We start from the raw sequence: 19,500 nt of genomic DNA, 5'->3' as shown, positions 1-19,500 counted from the left end.
TATAACTATACAAGCACCTAATATTCTCCTTTTTTGGCTAGCCAAATCTGTATACTAAAAATAAGAAGTAAAACTTAATACATTTATGTGATTTATTTCCACATTGTAGGCAAAGCTCTTCCCAAATACATGAACCTGTGCATTGGTGAAATTTTCAGGCAGGATCAGGCCCGAAGTTTCATGTTTGAACATAGTTACAAACCACATAATATACTGAAAGGTGGAGGCATTACAGGAACACACTCTGAGGTTAAAAATGGTCACTGAACTATTCACAGTGCTTAAGCAGTGACAAAGCACTGTTTCAGATGTAGCTTCTTTCCCCTTTCTTTCTCCTTTCTCTCTTTCTTCACCATTTTTCCTGACACTATTTTTTTTTCTCTTGACCTTCTGCACTGCTGATAAACTGAGTTTACAGAGCCTGGATAATTATTTTTTTAATTATTATTATGCATTGGTTCTATATAGTTCTTTCCATCTCTTTTTCTTCCATCTCTCCTTTTATAAGAATTCAAAGGAAAAATCGAATTTCCAATTATTACAGAGACTCAACTTTGTGTGAAAACTTACCGCCAAATAAACATGAAGGTACCACTTGGGAATAGTGTGGCAATGGAAAACATTAACTTGAACTGATTTTTTTGAGTTCTGTTCCATCAAATCCTTTTCCAGATGTTACCTTGAGGTGATGCTGTTGCTGTAATCATGTGTGGGTGTATGTCCTATGGAAAAATCCCACAGTGGTATGATCTAGTACAGGGGACAAAACATAAATGAGTTGTCACACATAGCCATAGCAATATAGCAATCGTGGAGGGACAACATGAAGGCCAGAACAGTAGCAGAAAATTTGTATAGTTACAGTGAGGTATTGGTTGGATTTCACACTGCTAACTATTTTGGGGAATATATTTTCAAAAAACATTCACATGAACATAAAAAGTCTTCTGAGGGATAGACTTCAGCACTTAACATTAATGCAAAAGAAAAAAGGCTTTTATTAAAAAAAAGGTTATGGTTGAGAGGGTCTGTACATAACATCATGTACTAAATTTTCTCTAACCTTTCTTTAAGTGCCAAGTGGAATATGCAAGCTACCTATAAAACAAGGAAACTTAGAAATTATCTATCCATTATCATTAACAGGTCACCACAGCTTAGGGTGGAAAGGCATATTCAGAGCTGAAGGACAATGAACTGTAGCAACTGCAAATACGATACATTGACCAGATCTTAGCAGCCGCATACTGATCATTTAAGAACTGTAATTTTTGCCTATTTGGAAAAATAATTCTACATATAGACCAAATAGGTGGTCATATACCTATTGAAATCAGTGGTAAAATATTCCCTAAGATCCAAGATTTGAGAATCTCACTGCAAGGAGGTAGTCTGAAGAAATGTCTTATACGTGTAGTTTCTACTTTCACAAGTAGTTTTTGTATGAGGGAACTTGAAATGCTTTCGTACTGATGTTGCATTCTGGAGAAAACCAATAGTGGATGATGTTAAAACTTAATCACTAGAAATGCTGAATAAAAGGGAGTGGTTGTGTTTTGGGGAGTGTTCTTTTGATTAAGGTGGAATGTGCACACACACTTAATTTGATGAAGTTAATGCAGAGAGGGCTTCTGCTGGTGTCTTGAAAATTGCTTAGTTAATAAAGCCTCCCTTTGTGCTCAATGGCTACAAATTTCTCTGGGAAAAAATGAGTATGTCTGCTTTGCAAAACAGCTGAATAGGCAGTAGCTAACTTTTGTCATTGATAGGTAAAACAGCACTCAGGTGATTACACTCGTGTGTGCTCTGTATGTGTGTGCTTCTCAGAGAGGGAGATTGACTCAGTGTTTTGAGATCAGGGGTTTCGCTGAGGCAGCTTTTGATTTACTATGTGTGTCCTTGAACCAGAGTAACATAAAAGCTCCAAAATGGTATTTTTCTGGTGAGAGTAAGCCTACCTTGTTTACTACAAGTTATAAATAAAGCTTTAGTTAAAAATTTTATTCCTTATTTCACAATTCACAGTTCAGTTGCATACAGTTTTAGTAAAAATCAGGAACAACCCACTGAGAAACAAGACACTATCTCAATGTAGAAATATGATGTGATGATAGCACCTAAGAAAATACACAGTAAATAATATGAGTGCTTCTCATTTTTATGGTACATATATGGTGGCACTGATTTTTATTTATTCTATTATTAGTAAATAATTTTTATCGGCTTATTAAGCTAATTTAATTGCAAAGAACACAGTGCAAAACTAATTTTCTATTTAAAAGGTTAATTTGGGGAGGGTTAAGACACTGGGAATTATATTGAGGTAGGTTTAACTCTGAAATTGCTGCTTCAGATCTGGCCAAAGGTGGAGATCACCCAATATATTTTTCTGAGCTGAGTTCTTGTTCAGGAGCCTGAATAGATCAGTAAAATAGATCAGTGGCCCTACCACTATACGTTGTTTCCTATTCTTTGTTTATAGATTTTTATACTGGTAACTTTTTGTGGGACCTCTGTAAGATCATAATACATATAAATGGACTCTGCAGCTGTGCTTAGTGCTTCCATGGAAAAGTGTTTTAAGGCTTATTTTAAACACTGACAAAGGGGCATCTGGCTAGAAATGTGTATTGTAGAAAACAATCAGAGTCTGGAGAAAAGTAAGTAAGGGGTTACACTGATTTTAATGAAGTTTGATCTGGTAATCACATAGAAACTGAAAAAACCCTGACATTTTTTACACTGAGTTTTTTTAAATTACTACAAACAACAGTCACATCCACAGTTCAGTGAAGTTAAAGGAAGGCCATCTGATCTCAGAAAACTTTATATGAGGCTTGGGAAAAGGCAGGGCCAGAGCAAACACGCAAATCTCGGGCCCATCATTGGCTGATGCTGTATCCATGTGAAGTATAAATATGTGTATTCGTTTTTCCTTTGTATCTTAGATATTCTAACATGATTTTGCTTTGAAGCTGTGGTGATACAAGCACTTCAGAAACACGGGGACTATAACATTTCTTTCTCTATGGATCAAGCAATTCTTCTTCTGCTTTTATTAAAATATTTATTTAAGGTAAGAAAAATACTCTGTGTTTTGACGGTGGATAGCTATTCTAATTGAATGTTGAAAATAAATGGTTTGTGATTTGGACTGTTTTTTTTTCCTGTTGTTTTAGCAGTCACAGGGGGCTCTCATTAGTGCTACTGAACATTCTCAGTCTTCCTTCTAAGTTGTTGGAAGCTCTTTTGAGATCCTTAGTCTCTTTTATTTCCTGCTGCTTTGGATTTAATGTTGTTCCCCAGAAGAAGTAACATCTTTAAGTAACCTTTTAAACAGGTGTGGGGTGAAGTAAAAACTTTGGTGAGTACAATATCATACCTCTGATAGTGGTAAAAAGCAGATCTTTGGGGAGGACTGTAAGAATAGCATATGAGAATTATCTATACTGTTTTAGTTTCCCACCATTTGCAGCTTAAGGACTTCTTGAAATGGATGTATTTGCAGTGCATTTTGTTAGCTTCATTGTAGTTCACTTCTATGAACTTCTATGAACATGAATGGGCCTTCTCTGACACCCCTTGAAATTTTTATTACTTGTTTTAGCTTTGTCAGATAAATTATTTATTTTGTGAAGAACTACCTTTTTTTGGTTGTTGTTTACTTTGAATCTGGAGCATACTAGCTATGCTTCATCCTTTTCAGTGCTTGTACTTGAAGAGCAAATGAAAATCAATCTCTGCTCAATTCTGGCTACTTAAGACCTCTGCTGTATTTTCCCTCAAGTGCCTCTTTTTCAGACTGAGAAGCCTACTTGAATCTTGTGTTGAGAAGCAGTCGATAGCAGAAGTCAATAAGTGTTTGGGTTTTTTTAGGTCTCCCGACTGATGTGTAGCTAACCTGAAAATAGATTTGAACCTTAGGTATTTGTGCTCAATTTAATAATATTTTTTTTCTTTTTTTAAATTACTGCAGTCTTTGGACAAGGGCCTAAAAATTACTGACAAGGTGCTGAAAAAAAAGGGACATTCTAAATCCCTCTCATTGGATATAAGTATGGAGCAATGTCTGTGTACACTTGAAAATGTGGTTCTTGTCTTTTAGCTCTAAGGAGCTTGTATTTATGTACAGTAAAATGGCATACATTATTGCTGATGGTGGAAAATTATTTTAAATGGTTAATTCAATTATTGCCAAATATATATTTTTTATCTTTCAAAACAGATTTTCTTACTGTTTGGATTCTCTGCAGTAGATTGTTTACAGGGAACGCAAGTCAGCTATACACCCCTTAATTAAAAGCCTACAACTTTTCGAGAAAAAATGTTCCTCAAAAGACTTGTGTGTATGCCATCAATACTAGTCTAGTGTGTCGGTTCATCCCAGTGGTTTTATGTAACCTCTTCTAAAGAATTTATAGAAGTTAAAGGCTTTATAACCTTTATAAAGTATATACTTCAAAAAGTATAATCCAAACTCTGAACGCTAGATCTTGATAGATTTATAGTTACGTTAGTTTGTCATTAGTTAAAGGAAGTTATGGTAAGCTAAACTGAATTCCAGGGTATGTTTATTAAAAAAAAAGAAAAAAGCTGAATGTTTTTGCTTTTTATATATATGGGTTTTTTGTTTACTTGTTTTGTTTGGGGGGGGGTTGTACAGGGAAGATTACTTTATAGGACAACACAAAGTAATACAATAATAAAACTCCTAACTTTTATTTTAGTGTCCTAGGGGTTCCTATTTGATTTTTATTTCTGTTTAGTTTTTTTGAACAGGATTTTGAGTTCATTGCTAAATGATGGCATTTGTCATCTCAATTCATAAAGAAAATAAAAATGGAACTTAAAAGGCAGAACTGCATCTTTTATAAATGCTATGTGATAGGGATTGGCATTGCATGCACCAATTTATCTGAATTTGAGAGGTGTCATTCAGATTATATTAGGTAGAAGAAGTCCATAAATTTCTGATTCCAAATGAAATTCAAATAGAGAAGGAACCTGTTTCTCTGATATGTTAATCCAACTCTTTCAAAGGCAGGTAAAGTTATCAAAAAGGTAGTATCAAAAATACAGAAGAGTTTTGTCTAGAATGAGTTGACCTCTGTAAGAATTTGAAACAGAATCATAAAATCACTTAGGCTGGAAAAGGTCTCTGAGATCATCAAGACCCAACACCACCATGTCAACTAGACCATGGAACTAAGTGCCACATCCAGTCTTAAGACTGTGCCCCCTTGTCCTACTGCTGGTTGCCTGGGAGAAGAACCTGACCCCCACCTGGCTACAACCTTGTTTCAGGTAGTTGTAGAGAGTGATGAGGTCTCCCCTGAGCCTCCTCTTCTCCAGCCTGAACAACCCCACCTCCCTCAGCCTCTCCTCATAGGACTCCAGTCCCTTCACTACCTTGTTGCCCTTTTTAGGACTCACTCCAACACCTCAACATCCTTCCTAAACTGAGGGGCCCAGAACTGGACACAGTACTCCAAGTGTGGCCTCACCAGTGCTGAGTACAGGGGCAGAATCACTTCCCTGGTCCTGCTGGCCACACTGTTCCTGATACGGGCCAGGATGCCATTGGCCTTCTTGGCCACCTGGGCACACTGCTGGCTCCTGTTCAACCTGCTGTCAGTCAGAACCCCCAAGTCCCTTTCTACCTGGCTGCTCTTCAACCACTCTGTCCCCAGCCTGGAGCGCTGCAGGGGGTTGTTGTGGCCAAAACAAAATGAAGTTTGTACTGCCATGGCTAAATTGGATTGGTAGGGAGGTGCGTGTTTAATAAATTATTTCTTTACATCTTGAACATTGTTGTTTCTTATTCTGAGGCATTTGAAAATTGTGAAAGTGATGCCACTAAAGTCTTTAATTCGTAATGGAAGAATAGGACTGAGACCTCCAGACTGTCTGTTGTGATTACAGCATGTACATTGCAAGTGAAATCTCTGACCTTGTTTCTAAAATGATGACAGATTTCTGTCATATTTGGGTCAACTGACATGGTTTGGCCACCTCTAGAGAGAGAAAGAAAACTAGAACCTGTACCTGCAGAACTTGTAAAAAATTATGAAACCTCTGTATGTCACACAGTAGGGCTGGTGAATACTGGTCCATATAAAAACTGTTGCTAGCTGAAAAGCTATAGTTAAAACCAGTTAAAATTGACAGAATTTAATTATTTAGTTTAGAGGTACATTTTCTGCATTTTCTGCTAAGTTGCATTCCTGTATGTTTCTGTTACAGGGTTCAGAGTGTCTCGACTGTGACCAAGGGAAAATGCCTGCTAGAGCAGTTTCGATAGAGTGGACTGAATTGCCCAAAGGGGAGGATCCAGACTACTATATTGTGACATGCCAGCAAACAGATGCTTTCAGTCAAAAAGTAAATTTCATCGGTCTAAGCACTGAGTAGTTCCATATGTTTTTAAGCTGTAAATAACAGTAACTAGTAGCATTGTGTTTGCTTTTTTTTTTCTAATTCAAAATAGCAAATCAAGAGAAAGTTTTAAAAAATTTTACGGAATTTTGTAATTCATGTTGTTTATGTGCACTCTTACAGAGTCCTCCTTAAGCCAGTGGAACTTAAAAGACCTTCAAGTATTCTGTTGAATAAGGATAGATAGGCATATGTTCAAAATTAAGGATATGCAAGATCTTCAAGGAGAAAAACCCTTTGAATGAGGAGTCTAACTTCTCCAGGAGAGGCACAGACACTACTCCTACCTCTCTGTGGGAGGGTGTTGTTCTTATTTTGAGTACAGGATGTTCTGGAACATAAAGAAAATGAGAGGATTTCAATATGAAGGTGTTTGTTAATAGTGTGATTTCTAAAAGGTTTTGTTTTAAATATTGGGTATTTTGCAGTTTAAATGAAGCCTTAAGTTTGATATGCTGCAATATCAGCTGCCCTTTTAAAAACTTTATAGATAATTTATGAATTGCATTTTTATTAATTTCACTATATTCAGAAATTCTTTTAACTTGCAGATTGTAAGAAACATTTCTAAAGTTGAACAGGAACCTGTTAGTACTACAGTTCTGCTTGAGGAAAATAAGAAGTATGATATAACAATAGAATCTCTAAAGAATGGCCAAATCTTAAGTGTAAAATCATTTAAGACACGTAAGTAGAGTAGTACAAAAATATATTGGTATCTTTATAGTTAATCTAACATTGAAGATTAGAGAAGCAGGGGTTTAAATCTAGAGGTTAGTCATGTATTTAGAAACTTTGAATTGATATATATTTTCAACCATGAGGGGTAGTAGGAATAATTTCATATAACATATTTGTTCAGTGTAACAATTCTGAAATATGGGACTGATGTAAAAGTTAATGAGACTTTTAAATACCATAGCTTTTGCTATGCTACTGTAATTCTAGGAGAAAAGATTTATAAAAGAAGATCATGGAGAAAGTTACTTAAAGCCTGGCAATTTCATATCATCATAGGGTTGTGATTTTTTTTCTTTTATAACTTAAAAAAATATTTTTGTTTTTGCTTCATGATATTCCCACTTTAAAAAGGGTTAATTAGCAGCTTGAAGGCCTTAGCATTGTGACTCACTGGAACAGACTTTTAGTATAAGAATTTGTGAGTCTGGTCACTGAGCTTATAAAAATATCCTCTACAGCTGTAAATCTGTTTAGGACCATAAGTCCCACCAATTATTAAAATGAAAGGGCTTTCTAATCTTAATTTCATTAATTAAAATAGTTTATAGCATTACCTTTGTACACATTAGCTTTGGAATACAGACTAGGATATGAATGCAAACAACATAATTGGGAAAAGTACACAGTTGAAAACATTGCAGCAGCTGTTGAATGCTGAAAGTACATTCAGCAAGCTACAGAAAATGGTTCATGGTTATACTACTAATGTGTTACTGCACTGGACATCTATTACTGAACTGCTATTCTATAAAAGTATGTACTTTTACAGCTAAACACTCCTTAAACCGTGCACTTTTATTTCTTTTTGCTTCAGCCATAAGTTTACATACCGTGACAATGATTAAACCATGACTTTTTTAATGACATTACCTTTCTTTCCTTGCTGTGTGTATCGCTTATCACTTCTCAAAAGAAAAACATAATAATGTTAATGGAACTCTGAGTTAATTATTCCTTTGTGGTAAAGACAGTGTCTATTTTTCTTGTTATACTAGGTGGAATTTCAGAAAATTGCATAAAAACATTTGTAACAGCTACTACAGTGTCTTTTAACTGGAGTATGGTGACCAAAGAATTTTCAGTTTCTGTTTTACTGAATGGTACTTCTGAGATTATAAAAAGACCCAGTGGATTCTTTGTATGGAGAAATTTGACACCTGCCACCTTATATACATTCAAGTTTATATTTGAACAATTACATCTTGAATTTGTAAATGTGTCTCAGTCACTGGATGTTCAAGCCGAAACAGGTATATATTAGAGTTTCTTGTAGTCACAATGAATGCAGGTTAGTACTGCACATTTTCTAGATAAGTTAAGAGTAAACTGTAAAATCCTGTATTCCATTTTACAGTTTATAGTAGATATGGATTGTTTTAGTTCTGGAAAGTGGAAAGAAATTGAATGTTACTGACATAGAAAAGTTATTTCTACTTACTATTTCTTAGTATTTTTAGTAGGAATAATTCGGATTTTTATGTGCAAATATTTTAAGCTAGCTGTATTTTTGCAGTCTAAAATAGAGTCAAGGCAATGTTGAAGTTGAGTTGTAATTATTTGAGTGTATGTATTGAATTTGCTACATAATTTCAAGGAAAAAGCAATGAAAATCCTGAATTTGATAAGCATTTGGAACACTTTTTACAGCATTCAAAATACTGCTGAATGGCTAGCCTAGCTGTGCAGTTTTGTTAGAAGTGCTGTAAAAGAGGCAGGATTCTGAGGATGTTACAGCTTAGTTGTGTAATTTTAATGTAATTTTAAACATGCTACTCTGATAATGCAACTTAAAATCTTTAAAATTAGAAAAAAAAAGAATAATATACACTCGAAGTCAAGGGAATAATTATTTTCCTAAACTCAGGAAGCTATTAAAAGCAGGTTATTTGTTAACTTCATTTTTAATGTTTAAAAAAATGAACCATCGGAAACTAAGTTTAAAGAATGATATTTTTTCTTGAGTAGGATTGAAAATTAGTGAATATCTTTCTTTCTTTTTTTCCCCCCTTCACTGGCTTGTAGTTGATATTCTTCTAATTCAGTCAATCAGATTTTTAAGACATTCAAGATTTTGAAGGACTGTTGACTCATAATTACTGAATATTTGGGGGGTTGAAATCATGAATTAATTAAATGCTATTGTCATCAAAATGTGTAATTATAAGAAATCTTGCACTGTACCACTGACATGAATGATACAGCATCTCTTTAAAATCCTGTCCTTCACCTATAGGCACCTGTTCCCAAGGGTGGGTGGCATTCCAAAGCAGCTGCTATCGAATGGGTAAGGAGAGCAAACCATGGAAATCAGCACAACAAACCTGTCAAACGTCTTCCCAAGGGGCACATCTTCTTGACATAGGGAGTGAAGAAGAATATGGTTTTATGTTGTCATATCTCCAGAAAATTAGTCGAATAATCATGATATGGACAGGCCTTAATGACTTAAAGGTCAGTCTATTTTATCTTCTTTGCTATTACACATATGGAAGCAAAAACATTTTGATATGTAGAGCCCGATTGCTTGGAATAAAAGTTGCTAAACAGTACATTGGTTATTTGTTTATATAGTTATTAGTAATGAGAAGAGGAATCATTATTTCTTCCTGTTTAGAAATACTGAAAATAGCTGTGGAAAAAACCATGTAGTTTATACATAACCTGTTTAACTTTCCTCTATTTTGTGTATGTGTGTGTGTGTATTTCCCTGGGATATTGTTTTGTCTGTAGGTGGTGCTGTATTACCAGATTTTAAATCTTAATCTACACAAACGTTGCTTACTATGGTTACCAAAGTCCGGTATTGGTTTACTCGGTTTTGATGCAGGTCTGAAATGTTGAGTGTTGAGCTTAGGGATGTCAATCCAGTATAGATGCTGGATAGGCCAGTGGAGAAGGAATTGGAGCAAGGTATTTCTTGTAAAAGGTTTCCTGTTCCTCATATTTGAGATATGAAGGTTCTTAATGTTGCATCTGCTGTTACAATATGATTCACCGTGGTGTGGTGTCTGATGGTGGTCTGATTTGGGGACGACTACAGACATAAATAAAAATATTGGGAAAGTGTTTAGAAGGATGGAGGCATTTGCCAGAACAGTGGGATCCAGTCTTCTGTAATTTGGTTTAGTGAAAACTTCTTTTAAGTACCAGGAGGTTGGGAGAAAGCCACTGTTTTTCGGTTTAAAAAATCTGCACTTTGAAATTTAATTTTAATATTGTTTTGATCAAATTATTTTAAAAGAAATGCTGTGAAAACAGTAAAACCAAAGCAAACCTTATGTGTAAGAGCAAGAGTGGTGTCATACCACCTCAAAGACAGAAAAAATATTTTTTACTGGCTGGGGCTACACAAACATGTCAGAGTGGGATAACATACAGACTGAAGAAACACAAATCTGTCTAGGTTTGTGGTTAGTGAAGCGCTAACCATCCTGGTTAGTAAAGCACTATTAATATATGCATTTTACACGTAATATTATTTTGTATATGACACTGTAGAGTCGCTTCTCAAATGGCTGTAATTTTTACACCATGGTGATATTCATCATAACCAACTTGGTATTTTAGAAATATAGGTATTTGTAAGTGGCTGCCAGAAATAGATGTCCCATGGAAGCATAATATTCTGGTGTGTTGGAAAGAGTACTAGAAATTTGGGGTGTTTTAACTCTGATTACACAGAAAAGAGTTAATTACCAATTTGGAATTTGACTGTTAGTCAACTGTTTAATCATTACATGCATTTTTATGTTTGTAGGAGTCAGACAGTTAAATGAACTAGATGAGTACCATGTCTTAAGAATAGCAAGGGATTATAATAAAATGCTTGTTTTTCGAGCACTTCTTTCCTAATTATTTGTACTTAATTAGTGTGTTCAAGTACTGTTTCATTCTGAAGTGTCATTGTTGTCATTTGTTCTCATTTTATGAGAACTCTAAATTGTACTTGCATCAAATTGTACTTACCTCAGGAGCTCAAAGATCATGGGACATACACCAGGAGCTGCAGGATTTGTTTAAAATCTGAATAAAAAATACAGATTAAATTATTTTTCTTTCTCATTCATATTTGAAGCACTAGGGAGTTAAATTTCTGTTTTCAAGTGTTTTTCTCTCTGAGTACCCATGGGACTTGTGCCCCCTGGTGGTCTAGTGGTTAGGATGCAGCGCTCTCACTGCCGTGGCCCGGGTTCGATTCCTGGTCAGGGAACCCCTCCGGGCAGATGGAGCTCGTCAGCCCTGTAAGGCCATCCATCTAAGAGAAGGTCACTCTAAACAAACCTACGTCCTGAGGACCTCGCTGCCACCGTCCAAGCTCGTTTGGCCCCGGCAGATGAACCTCAGTATTAAAGGGTGGGCTCAGTTCAGCGCACACTGTGTCTCACCTAAAAAATCCACTGCGCAGGCTCGAAGGGTAATGACCTTTCCCAAATCTTCGTTCGCGAAGACTGGCCATGATGACCCATGGGACTTGAAATACTTAATGAGAAGAAGTTGAGACTATAACCTACTCAGAAGATTTCAGCAGCCTTCAGTGCCAAGCACTGTGACACTGATAAAAATTAGCGATGTTGTGAGCAACATTAGTTCTGTAGCATTTGTATTCTCACAGTGTCTTCTTCTTTAACCCTACTTTGATCTGTATCTGAATTAAAATCATTCCTGATGAGGCTGAACATTCTTGTGAAAAGTTACAGAGACTCTGGAGAGGTAGGTCTGTGCCCTGGATAAGAATGAATGGAATGCTTTGGTGGTACCATCATGTCCCTCCTGACATGTGCAGTTCTTCAGAGCTAGGAAGTGGTAAAGGTAGCCAAAGATTGTTCACTGAGGTTTCTCTTACAAACCTTGCTGCAGAGGTTTGCATCATAGTAGTATCTTGTGATTTCCTGTGCTTGTTGTTAACTCCGGTGACCAAGAAGATCAGTATAAACAAATTTTGATCTATATAGAGTTTCTGAAATGGCAGAGTATACTCACAAGTCCTCCTGAAAGTCAAGTTGAATTATTTCATACCACTGAAAATCTTCTTTACTTTCCTGGGGAAATGAATGATATCACAATATTTCATTTGATTTTTTTTTTCAATACAACAAATTAATTAAAAAAATAGTCACAGTCTCAACAAACATGAGTTTTTATTGTTTTCCCAGAGCAATGGAAAAAATCCTTTTTTCTCCTCCTCCTCCCCACTTTTGAACATCTTTAATAAAAGAGTAAACAACAGAAGACTTAAAATGATGGTGGTACCTCAACTTTTCTCCATTACAGTACTTAAAGCATTTACTTAGGCTGTAGGACCATGGACTTGCTATGCCTGAAAGCACTTTATGCAAGTTTACTACCTGAGAGTGCCTCAATGCCATGCAGAAATGTGCTGGGTTTTCTATTAAGCCCTTGTAGATGTTAGTATATGTTAGTGCAGTGCAGACTGAAACCTGTCTCCCACTAGAGGGATCTGTGTTGCAATGCTGTAAGCATATTCTACAGGCATCTTTCCTCCAAAATATCATGTTGCCCCAGTCTAGTACCTGTAGAGCTCTGCTAGAAAAACTGAAAGTACCTCAAAGGTAAGAAACTTGGAGGGAGGTGTGAGTGTGTCCTAAATGCTGAGCGATCAGTAAACAGGAGAAAGGAGAAAGATAACATTTTCTCATCCGGTTGTGAATCTAGCCATGTTTTTTTTTCAGCTAAATATTTTTGCTTTCAGACGGAATTTATGATTATTTTACACTGTTTTGTTTTTTTTTTTAAAGTGAATGACATTTTTAGACAATTATCCATACAAGATTATTAAATTATTTGATTAATAGTGATTTTTAAAGGCTTGTTTGTAATGATGAAACATACTCATGTGGCTTATATTATGTTATGTTATTAGCTTGTAATCTTTTGTAATAGAAGAGATAGAATTTTACACCGAAACATTTACTTTATTCCTATATAATTAATTTGTATAAATGAAGTACGTAAGTTTTGTATATTTGGGAAATATGCTTGCAATGAGGAAAGCCTTAATAATTCATCATTATAATCTAAAAATACATGTTTTTCTAAATTTTTTTTTGAATCCAGGAAGAAGGTCAGCTCTTGTGGACAGATGGATCTCCCTATCTTCTAAAAGCTGGTATCTCATCTTTGTCAATGATACCAGAAAACCAAACTGACTGCTATGCCCTTCAGAGAGATCCTACTGGTCCAGATTATTTCTTCACAGGATTTTTCTGCTATGTACAGCTGCCATATATTTGTGAATATGAATGTAACTATATTTTTTCAATCTTTTGCATTTATTTTTAAAAACCTTCCCCTGATTGCATTTATATTTGAAGATACAAATATATATAAAAAAAAGGCTTTAATGAATTTTTTTTCACTTTTACTTTTCTTTTTCAGTACCTTTGGTACCAGAGAACATCACGTTTAGTGTGCATGATGTCAAGACAACTGAAGCTGTATTTATGTGGAGTGATATGGGCATGTGGCTTAAGTCAGGCTTTGCACTTATAATCAAGTACTATTTTGATCAGTGGAAACCATACATTCTGAACTTGCCTGTTAATACAACTCAAACAGAAATTGTGCACTTGTCTCCTGGCCTTCACTATAGTTTTTTATTAGCAGCAAGGAACTCAGAAGGAGCACAGTCTATCTTAAGTCCAATTCTGAAGGTAGAAACAAGTAAGTAACAAAAATAAGTAGCAGTAATAACAAAACCATACAAATTTTGTTTCTGTGAAGTATATTTTAAAATCTCATTATTACAATAATTTTACTCACAGAGTTTCTACTGATGTCCAAAGGTAAAGCTGGATGTCAGAGTAGCAGTAAAGTATTTTTTGGCTATGCTGATGAAATTCAGAAACATATTTTCAAATCGGAAGTAAAAGATTATGTCAGAACAAGCAGAGGTATCCCTGTTTATCTGCAGTTAAGATTAAGATGATCTCTATGGTTTAAAAATCCATTGTATTTTGACCTGCTGTGTGATGCAATATGTCCTAAGTAAAATTCATTCACAATTGACTTGTATTCTGGTAAAGTCTAGCTGAATGAAGCCAAATGAAACCTACCAGCTGGTAGACATGAAAAATGCCTTTTCACCTAAAGGTGATCAAGTGGAGATGTCCTGTTTTGGTGATGCTGGGGAAGTTTTCTCATTTTCAGAAGTTAAAGAAAACGTACTGCCCTAATGTTTTTACCAATCCTGGCAAGGCAGTTCAAATGTAGATAGAGGTCTATTTTCTTAGAGTTAGAATAAAATACAGGTTAATCCTTAGGTGAAAGAAGCTATTCTTTTTCTCCATCATATGTGTTTTGTACAGTTCACTTCCTCCTCTGGGCTTTGGTGCACTTGGAAGTTCTGTCATATCCTGTGCCTACCAAACTCTCTTCTCTATAATCTGATTGTTTGGTTTCTGTTTAAAAGACCTTGTAATGCAAGTTGCCTCTATAATGAAGAAAATATATTCCTGCTTTCTCCTATGCAAAGCAACTGTAAGAGGTGGGCTTGTGTGAACTTAGTGAAGTTCAACAAGGCCAAGGGCAAGGTTCTGCAGCTGGGTTGGGGACAATCCCAAGCACAAATACAGGCTGGGCAGAGAATGGGTCAAGACTAGCCCTAGGCAGAAAGACTGGGGGGTCTTTGTGGATGAAAAGCTCAATATGACTTTGCAATGTGCACTTGCAGCCCTGAAAGCCAACTGCATCCTGGACTGCATCAAAAAAAGAGTGACCAGCATATCAAAAGAGGTGACTCTGCCCCTCAACTCTGCTCTTGTGAGAGACCCCACCTGGAGTATTGTGTCCAGACCTGGGGCTCCCAGCACAGGAAAGATACTGACCTGTTGGAATGAGTCCAGAGGAGAGCCACTATGTTAATCAGAGGGCTGGAGCACCCCTCCTGTGGAGACAGGCCTTAACTGAGAGAGTTGGGGCTGTCAGCCTGGGGAAGAGAAAGCTCCAGGGAGACCTTTTAGTACCTTCCAGTGCCTAAAGGGAGCCTACAAGAGAGCTGGAAAGGGACTTTTCGTGAGGGCATGTAGTGATAGGACAAGGGGGAATGGCCTTATGTTGAAGGAGAGTGGGTTTAGATTAGGTAATAGGAAGAAACAGTGGTGAGGCACTGGAACTGTTTGTCCAGAGAGGTTGATTCTCCATCATTGGAAGTGTTCAAGACCAGGCTAGTCTTGACGGAACTTTGAGTAATTCGGTCTAGTGGAAGGTGATCCTACCCATGTAAGGGGGGTAAGAACTAGATGATCTTTAAAGTCCCTCCCAACCCAAACCACTCTACGATTCTGTGATTCCATGAACTTGGGTAATGCATACCATTTGTCTTAGATGGTATTTCTGAACGGACTGAAATATAAGAGATGACCTAAATTCAGAGACTGAGTTCTACATGAAGATCTAGGTGATTCAGAAAAAACCTCAATTAGAGAGTAGGAGTATTCTCTATGTGTCAATATTCACTGTCACTAATACGCTGTCAAGGTTGCCTTGTTAGATTTGCTCTAATACTCTTGAGCCTGTGTGTAAGCATGTATTGTGAGGTTTTCAGGCTCTATTTAAAAGAAACAAAGAAACAAACAAGCAAAAAGACCCCCAAAATATCCCACAGTTATTGGTGAAAGGCATGAGTCACTATTGTCTTGTTTCTATTCCTAATCTTATTCAATAGGGCCCTTGCACTCCCAGAAGTTAGAGGCTACATATGTTTCATCTGCAGAAATACATTTAAAATGGAATCCTCCACAGCATTCATCCAGTGCTTCTTTTCATTACTACCTTGTCAACGTGTTGGATACTGAAACCAACATCTGGGAACGGTTACCAGTTGAAAAAAGCAAGACTTCAATAGTCATACGAAATACAAAACCTTATCATCATTATCAGGTATATTTACAGAACGTAGCAGAGAAAGGAACTCTCAGCTGCCATGAGAAGCCTATATTAGTCACAACAGGTGATGTATCCATTTTTTTAAGATGTTTTATTTTGCTAGACAGAGTTTCAATTGAAAATACAAGGCATAAAGGTATTTTTAAGGCCTTGTACAGATTGTGGTTGTTGGGATATTCTTCAGAACCTTCCAGAATTGTGAATATACCAATACCCTTATTTATTTATTCATTTACCTACTTACAGCATATTAGTATGAGATAAAGAAGTGACATTCTGCTTGAGAAATACTGATTTATAGTTTATGTCTTTAATTTGAGCAAAGTAGAAACATTAGAGTGATTTCTTAATTTTTTTTTAGGTGAAAACAGATTAATTTATTCTTCTAATAATAGATACAGTGACTCAGATTGTGTCATCTTTTTACTCTGTATATATCCAGTGGAATGGAATATGCTTGCAAAATAAGTCTCTATTTGTTATGAGAAAACAGAAAACAGAATCTGCCTGTAAATCATTTTAAGAAATAAGTAAATGAATCAGTAGTTCTAAAATCATGACATTTTAGAAGAAAAAAATAAACCAGAGACATTGGGAAGTGATTGTAAATTGATTGTAAGTTTGATATATGGTTTTATACTGACATCTTTTTCTTTAATCAAGCTGTCAGTCCACCGACAGCTGTTTATATTCACCCAGAGGATGTACAAGAAGAGAGTGTGATCCTTCGCTGGAAGCTGCCACAAGAGTGTCAGGAATCCTATGTTCAAGTAAAACCTAATGCAGACATGGGTGAAACTAAAAAGTTTATATTAAACAATACAGAAGAATTTAAGATTGATCTCCTAATTCCTGGAACGACTTATGAAATAGCAGTGGCAAGTGTGAATAATGGAGCTATGAGTGAACTGAAGACCATTCAATGCACTTTAAGTAAGATATTGTTTATGGTGGAAACTACAGACTATAGCCCACATTGGTCTAACTATTGTTGCTACGTCTAACAGATTTTGTAGATCAAATCAATTTGCTAAATACCCAAGGATCAAAACTAAAATATAAAATGTTCAGATCCAATCCTAGTTGTTAACAGAAAAGTTAACAATTTTCGCAAGGAGGGTACAGCCTTGGAAAATGCATTGGTAATAGTGACAACTGCAATGAGGACCATAGCTGGAAATCCTGTTACAAATGGCAAAAGAAACTGGGTGAATCATTGATTTGCATTGAAATAGGAAAATACTGGAATGGTTGAAACAGCCTATTTATTTTTGGAGATACATTAGTTGTTCTGTGAACTGTGAGAAAGAAATTGCCCTACCATTAGTGAGAGGGCAGTAGGAAAGGAGTAGAAAGAGTTAGAAGTAGTAGTAGGTGAAAAGTAAAAGCTTTACATTGTTTATCAAAGGGTCTTCCCCATCCATAGGGAAAGGTTTATTGAAGGGTCTTAGTTTACCAAAATGTTGAAATGCTTTTGGTGCAGTTTAAATTTTTTGCATATGTGAAAGGAATGGGCAAGATTCACTTGGTATTCAAGTGGTATTTAAAGGCTACAGCTGTCAGATTATAGATACATGAAATGCTGCATTGTAATTTTTTTTTTCTAAACGATTACAGTATTTTGGAGGGTAGCAGTCTTAATCTTTTTTCAGAATTTTTTTTATAGGATTAGATTTAATACCTCATTCATGACACAGATGACAAAATTCTAGATGAGATATTTCACAGCTGTCAGAGTCAACTGTAAGGGAAGAAAACTAGACACGTCAATGTTATATCCATCAAACCTATCTCATTCTCCATGGTCATCTCCCTGTCCATATTCACATTTCTGTATATTTTTCCAGCTATCCTCCTTACCTTCTTAGTGCAGTTCTGGTTGAGAAGACAATTCCAGTAATAAAAACTTAAAAGATCAGGTTGTTCTTTGTTTCTGAGAAGTGATGTTTTACTGTGATAGCTATTAGTTTTTGCACTGGGCAAGCATCTTTCTCAGCAACTCAGGGTAGTTGCTTCAGATTCATTATGTGGTTTTTATTTAATTTATTTTCAACTGATTTAACATGTGGCAATTTCTTTTTTCTTTTTTTTCTTTTAGAGCCCAAGCCTGTTCAAATTGTAGTTCCTTATGGGCTTTATAGCAATGCTGTGGTACTATTTGTTCGCATGCCTGATATTGGAGTATTTGATGGCATTTATGTTACAAGTAAAGAAGGACCTAATGCAACATTCACTTTAAAAAGTGATGGTAAAATAACAATTGAAAACCTTACTGCAGGAACAGAATATGATTTCTGTGTTTCCACAAAAAGTGGAAAAATGTTGAGCTCCTGTCACCATATATATGGTGTAAAAACATGTAAGTATTTTAAGTTCTTATAAAATTGCACCATATAAAATCCTGATTTTTGAACCTTTTTAACTTTATTTTTACTTCAGTGCGATAGAAAAGACATCCTATTCACAAATCATCTTGATATATCTGTAAGCAATTTGTAGTTGTTCTAACATTAGCTGATTTTTAAACAAGACTATAACAATACCTTATAATTTCTAAAGTTGCTAAATTGTGGTTTTTATATTGTCTATAAAATGTCTAGCAAGTATTTCAGGATTTGGGGCTGTATTAAATTGTTGTCCTTATAGGAAGCAAAACATATTTTGACAGCTTACTTTAAACAAGCAGATGAGTATCAATGGAGTTACTTCTGTGTCTTGAAATTATGAAGCTCATTCCTCCTGATGCATCTTTAAGCAAGTAATAAAAACCCTGAGATTCTCCAAGATAATAAATTCAATAACAAAGACATTAAAAAAAATTCTAGCAAAGGTTTTAAAAACAAAATTTTAGTAGGAACTTCAAAACTGTTTAAAAATACCTGCTGAAATTCTGGTTTGACTTTCCTATTTTTTATTATCTTTATACTTCCATAAGATTTTCTTTTCCCATTTTATAATTTTCCTTTGAAATTCTTTTCTGCTCTGTTTCTTTCAGAGTAGAAATTTTATACAAGGAAAAATTAAGATAGGATAGGAAGAATTAAGGAAGAAAGAAGAGGAGAATGATGGCAAGACAGAAAAATCTTTCCTAGATTGTGTAAGACTAGAAAGCTGATTTTTTAAGAAAAATCAGCTTTCAAGGATTTTCACAATAAAAACTTTGTGTTTGATCAATCCTGTGACAGGATTTTATAAATTTAGTGGCAAACTGCCTTAGAAAACCCAATTTTTGTCTATCTCTTCTGAGGCCCCAAAAACTTGGAAGAAAAAAAAAGTCCTGATCCCTCACATGTACACAGTTTTTCTTGAAAAAAGTATACATTTTGGTATATTCCAGACAAAAACAGTTGTGATAGGAAGGAAATAGATGTAAAGAAGAGTGGATACTTCTCCTTAAAGTGATCTGAATTGTACCTGACA

The 19,500-nt window shown here is 35.6% G+C and overlaps 1 protein-coding gene across 1 annotated transcript in view; it reads left to right on the top strand.

The window, feature by feature from the left end:
- The first annotated feature begins 2,978 nt into the window (after positions 1 to 2,978).
- Positions 2,979 to 19,500, top strand: part of PTPRQ (protein tyrosine phosphatase receptor type Q) — a 135,014-nt gene continuing 118,492 nt past the window's right edge. The window contains exons 1-10 of the mRNA XM_027747790.2: positions 2,979 to 3,076; positions 6,244 to 6,381; positions 6,987 to 7,122; positions 8,172 to 8,426; positions 9,410 to 9,627; positions 13,252 to 13,438; positions 13,573 to 13,857; positions 15,860 to 16,144; positions 16,744 to 17,013; positions 18,179 to 18,439. Of these exons, the coding sequence (XP_027603591.2) occupies positions 3,029 to 3,076; positions 6,244 to 6,381; positions 6,987 to 7,122; positions 8,172 to 8,426; positions 9,410 to 9,627; positions 13,252 to 13,438; positions 13,573 to 13,857; positions 15,860 to 16,144; positions 16,744 to 17,013; positions 18,179 to 18,439 (2,083 nt within the window). The 5' untranslated portion in view covers positions 2,979 to 3,028. The remainder of the gene's footprint in view (positions 3,077 to 6,243; positions 6,382 to 6,986; positions 7,123 to 8,171; positions 8,427 to 9,409; positions 9,628 to 13,251; positions 13,439 to 13,572; positions 13,858 to 15,859; positions 16,145 to 16,743; positions 17,014 to 18,178; positions 18,440 to 19,500) is intronic.

The sequence above is a fragment of the Pipra filicauda genome, unplaced genomic scaffold (genome assembly GCF_003945595.2).
Source record: "Pipra filicauda isolate LSUMZ 115617 unplaced genomic scaffold, ASM394559v2 scaffold4_size7858003_pilon, whole genome shotgun sequence".
In the NCBI taxonomy this organism is placed as follows: Eukaryota; Metazoa; Chordata; class Aves; order Passeriformes; family Pipridae; genus Pipra; species Pipra filicauda.
Note: the sequence above shows the minus strand (reverse complement) of the source record. Positions and strands in the feature narration are given on the sequence as shown.